The 5235-nt window shown below is 46.7% G+C and overlaps 1 protein-coding gene and 1 long non-coding RNA gene across 2 annotated transcripts; both read right to left on the bottom strand.

Annotated features, from left to right (window-relative positions):
• LOC127307775 (uncharacterized) lies at positions 1–3110 on the bottom strand. The gene is made up of 3 exons (XR_007855836.2): positions 2792–3110; positions 1531–1630; positions 1–232 (listed from the first exon to the last, which is right to left on the bottom strand). It is a non-coding gene; the product is annotated as an uncharacterized lncRNA (long non-coding RNA).
• A 380-nt stretch (positions 3111–3490) lies between these two features.
• On the bottom strand, positions 3491–4341 carry LOC127307774 (uncharacterized). The gene is made up of 2 exons (XM_051338545.2): positions 3692–4341; positions 3491–3558 (listed from the first exon to the last, which is right to left on the bottom strand). The coding sequence occupies exons 1-2, from the start codon at positions 4290–4292 to the stop codon at positions 3548–3550; spliced, it is 612 nt and encodes a 203-aa protein (XP_051194505.1). The 5' UTR covers positions 4293–4341; the 3' UTR covers positions 3491–3547.
• Between the last annotated feature and the right edge of the window lie 894 nt (positions 4342–5235).

Raw genomic sequence — 5235 nt, 5'->3', positions numbered from 1 at the left:
TTGAAAACAAGACGAACTGAAAGGCACAGATTAATCGAAGCAAGTCGTCGCATCTTCGTGCAAGTTCACTAATCACTGCAGAATTGACATAATAGTTAACAAAATAACTGATTATTTTCTACAAGTACAAATCCACTTCACCACTGACCGGTGCATGCTACACAACATGGAAGAACCTGCAACAAGCAAACCATTTCTGCATCTCAGCAGCCGGAATGTGACTCTAGATATCCTGCGGAGCAACCAATCACATCAGTCAAACCTACTAGTTGATCATTGAAAAGCCACTGGATATCTCTCACGTTTATGTATGACTCAAACAGTATGCATTAGCTTAATCATTATGAAAATAGAGCCAGAAGCTCAAAACTGGATCATCTAAGCATTATTGGAAAGAACCAACACTAGAAAGAGATGGCATATGCTTCAAGTTACCAGTTTCCGAATTTTCTTCCTCTGATCTCGGTACAAGCTATAAGATCAGTGGTTTAAATACCTACCGTAGAGGCAAATAATGAACAACCTACTTTACCAAATCATTTAAAATAGTAATATTTGTTATCATGGACATTCGAGGGGCTCACGGAGTTTTGAGCATATATATGTTGGTACAGAAATTAGCTTAACCATTTTGGAAGTTGTGCCAAAAGCTCAAAGTTGAATCATCTCGCGATTACCGGACAGAACCAATATCAGAAACAGAGAACATTGAAAAAAAAAGTCGATTCATATTGGCATGCCTTGAATTCTATTGTTAACATATTCTCTAGTTACATGAATCACAGGTATAAATACCAGTTGAAATATTATTTGTTATCATGTGCATATGAGGAGCCTCATGGAGTAGAAAACAGAGACATCTGGTTAGAAAACAGAGACATCTGGTTTCTAGCCCATGGCCATATTTGCTGATACAACTTCTGTCCAAAACAGATGAAATTTGCTTTCAAAATTATGTGCAGCATAAAAAAAAACCTTTGACCATTACTTTCAAATCCTAATACTAAAAAGATATGAAATGCCAAATGTGAAAAGGTGCAATTTGTGTCGAAAGAAGATTTTGTGATGAATATAGTCATGATTTTTTAATGTGTGTGTACGGTGTGAATTATTAAGCATACATGCTAACTAAAGTAGAAGAAATTTAGACTAAGCTTAATTAGTATGACAACGTTCTTATCTATGAGCAGGACAAACATATACACAAACAGGGAATGGGGAAGGTCCCAAGTCATCAGTCATCTGAGAAGCTTGAGGGATATAAGCACTTGCACTATTAGAATGAACTGGAAGAGTACTAATAGAAAGCTACTCAGGAACGGATGAGATCAAGGCCTAGAGAAAAGATCCAGGACTCAAGACTGGCATGAAAGCATGACGGGTGGCAGCCAGGTGAGCAATAGCTTAGTAAAGGTCGTGGAGAGAATTCTGGAGTCCTCTCTTACAATTCGGTACTTGAGAAATAATAGAAAAATGGTAGACAATTAAAGCAACATTTCAGATAAACTTGCATACAGAAGGTAAGCATACCTGTTCAACCAATACAACACAATAGCACATCTGACCAGACAAACATCTTATGCATTGTGCAAAAGTCCATCTCCATCGTGTTCACTGCCACTGCCTGTTTCTACAGGATAAGAAGTCAAACAACCAATGACATTCCAACGGAAAGCCAACTAGAAATGACAATGCATCAAGGAGATATTCAGATAAACCCAGGTACATTCAAATTTTAATAAACATACGAAATGTTTCATGGGACAGACGGAGTACATTGAAATCATTAACATCAAGATTAGCCAATTCTTTGTATAATAATTGAACCATATGTCTTTGTTGTGTGCCTATTCACATGCGCAGGGACCGTATAATGTAGTGCTATGGTATAACTGCATTGCAGTTTTTTGCTCAATATGAGATGCATTACAGTTGTAAGTTGAAGGCAATTGCTAAAAAACTAGACCGAACCAACTAAAATGCCAAATGCTTAGCTCAATACGTAGTTAGTTGTGTTTCTGTCATGCAATATTGTTGTCTCTCCTGTTTTGCTAATAATCGTAAATCCATAATAAATGTACGAAACAAGTGTTCATTTCATCACCTGGAAGGGAGCCCTGCTGCTATGCACCAGGATTTTTTAATAAACTGAGTTCATTTGATATTTTAAGGATAAATTTATTTAAAAATTATATCCTGTTTTGAGGCATACTCTTTGAATTTAACAATGTTGTGGTTTTGTCTAGCCATGCCTTTTGTCTGTTGTATCGATCCTGAGTTGTTTTTCTAAAATTACACATGTAGATACTATCTAGATACATCAGACATGTTTAATGGGACGGAGGGAGTATGATATTCATATCCTAACTGGACAGAGACAGTTCAATAAACTTGCAACACATAGTCCAATAATGATAATAATTGTAATAACACATTGACACTGCTGTGAGAACATGAGAAACAGCAATACTACATTTTTTTTTATCACAGATACAACGACAGCCGAAGAACTAGTGTCATAAACTATACTAGATACCACTAATAAATATTTTTCTATATCAGAACTAATACGTAAAACACCACCGCACAAGCATCGACACAAAAAACTACAGAACAATGTCACTATATGAGGAAGAGATCATCAAGCAGCAAAAGAAATACTTGATAAGGCAGTAGTTGAAATTGTTAGCTTCAGGCGAAACGACGTGAACAATTTCCATCAACGAATTATTGAATAATCAAAAAGAAACTTTTCTTTTGTTCTACCCACAGTGTAAAGGCATGGAATTACCTGCAGTATAGACACTTTCAAATGGATGATAAACAGTCACGAAGTTGGCTTCAGAGAGTTTCTTGAACTGCATAGACTCAAGCTGAACCATGAAATCGCCGATAGGTGTTGCTAGAAACAGCACATTATTGTGCTCACCGAACCCTTTTATCACTAGGGACAGTCTATCCTTCCGTGGTTTGAGGGAAAGTAGGTTGCCCAATTGAATATTTCTTGTCAGTGCCCATGAAACAACACCATCAGAATCTTTCTTACAGTTCCATAATTGGGCGTCATAACCTGACAGAAATAGGAAACCAAGACCACCACCCTCCGCCCTCATAAGAGCATCCCCACTCGTTGGCGCTCCCCACGCCCAAATCCGGCGAATTTTTCGTCCGGATTGGAGGAAGAATTGGCGTGGGGAGGAGTAGTTTCCCAGTCGTGTGCTCCCCAAGCGGCGTTTCTCGGGGAAAAAGAGGATGGCTCGGGGAATCCGGACGAAAGGGGAGACACGTGGGCGTGGGCGGTTGGTTTAGCTTCATCCGGAGTCCCCGGGAGACCCCCGGGAAACCGAGGATGGCATGGGGAGTCCGGACGAAAATAGGCTGAAATCCGGACCAAAACGAGGAACCGGGGGCCTGACTGGGCCATTTTTCGCCGTCCGGATGAAAAAAAATGGCCGTGGGGGGCTCTGTGGGGAGACGAGTGGAGATGCTCTAACCGTGAATCGGCCATTGCCCTTGGCATAGATGCCCAGTGGCACAGGTATCCTAGTTAGGCTCTGCCTGTCCAGATCAAACTCAAGGATGCCAGGTGAGTTCTCAGAAAGCAACCAGTAAAGAGAATTCCCAACCAGAACACAACGCATGCTCCTACAAATATCGGTGTCAAAGGACACGCTCGTTGAGATGACATTACCCCATAGGTCGGTCTCTGAGGAGTAAACGCGAGCGACGACTCGTGTATCTTGTTGCTCTTGGTATGTGCCTATTAGGACCACTTGGAAGTGGCGGACATCTCCGGCAGCGTGAAGCACCGCTCCATTCATCAGAGGCGTCAACACCATTTCGAACCCCGGGGGAACGGCAATGTGGTGCTGGTTGCCGGTGACGGGGTCCCAAATCAGGACCTTGTTACGCTTCCGGAGGATGATGAGGACGAGGCCATGGCCATAGTTGAGGAATCTGAAGAGGCCACCATCTTGGGGCTGCAAAGAGAAGGGCCTGACTGGGGCACGATTGGGGGGCTCCAGAGTTGGTTGGAAGGAGAGATCGCGGCAAGGTAATATGTTCTCGATGAAGAACCCGATGAGGGGAGGGCTACGGCGGTGGTGGATGCGGAATCGGCGGAGGAATCGAGGGTCGGAGACGAGGAGGCGCCAGCCCTTGCAGACGGCTGAGGCGCGGGGGAGGGAGGAGGGCTGCGGTGGGAGGCGGAGGAGGATCTCGCGGAGCAGGTCGTCGAGGTCCAGCGGCGAGGCCGCCGGCGGCGAGCAGGGGCTGTGGCGGAGGCTGCTCATCTCAATGACGGCGGTGCAGGCTGTAAATTAGGCTGTTTCCTATTCCGTATTACAGATCTCAAAACAAAAAAAGATGGTTTTCTTTCGAAACACAGTACACACGCACAACCCATATGAGAGCCCGCGTCCCCAAAGGGATTTGGCGCGCCGAACAAAAAACTGTTCCAGCTGCGTCCCCCAAAATCCATTTTTGTCCGGCGCGGCCCCATACGGTGTCCGGCGCCCCGAGCCCGTTCCCGTCCTACAGGGGACGCACCGGGCACGCCGGACACAACGAAAAGCGAGGCGGGGAGTGGCGGGGCCGACCCGTCAGCGGCACGGAAGGCTAAAACCCCGGTCGCCTACCTTTGGTCAAGCGACGTTAATGGCGTCCCTGTTTTCCCAGGCGACGCAGGGACGCGTCTCGTCGTGCATGGCCGCGTGGCCGTCCGCGCCGGAGTTATTGCGTGCAACCACCCGCTGCCGCCGCTGTTTTAAGACGCCCTGCAGTTCTCGTCGCTCATCACAATCGCCGCCGCCTCCCCCCTCCCAGATCTTCTCCTTGCCGCTCCAAAAAAATGTCGACCTCGTCCTCCCGCAAGATCGCCGCGGCGAACGGCTTCGGCCGCGGCAGCCTCACCGTGGCGCAGGCGTGGGCGCTGTACCACGCCCGGTATCCAGTCCCGCCGGACATGCGGCTGCCAAGCAGCGGCGGCTGGAAGATGGCCGTGAACGGCATTGGCATCCCGCCGCCGCCGAAGCCGGACACGGATCAATGGAGGGACGCCATCAAGGCCCGGTGGGCTCAACTCACCGCCGAGGAGCGGGCAGATCCGACATGGGCGGCCAAGGGTAACGACGCCTGGTGGGCCACATACTTCAAGGCCAAGTACGACGTCGAGATGCACAGCACCGAGAACCTCGTCGGCGGCCCCAACAGCTGGAACAAGGACGGCCGCGCCCT

The sequence above is a fragment of the Lolium perenne genome, chromosome 6, assembly GCF_019359855.2.
Source record: "Lolium perenne isolate Kyuss_39 chromosome 6, Kyuss_2.0, whole genome shotgun sequence".
NCBI lineage: Eukaryota > Viridiplantae > Streptophyta > Magnoliopsida > Poales > Poaceae > Lolium > Lolium perenne.
Note: the sequence above shows the minus strand (reverse complement) of the source record. Positions and strands in the feature narration are given on the sequence as shown.

Excerpts from the sequence above, each read along its gene's own strand:
- LOC127307774 (XM_051338545.2), bottom strand. The coding sequence starts at position 4,292 with ATGAGCAGCCTCCGCCACAGCCCCTGCTCGCCGCCGGCGGCCTCGCCG.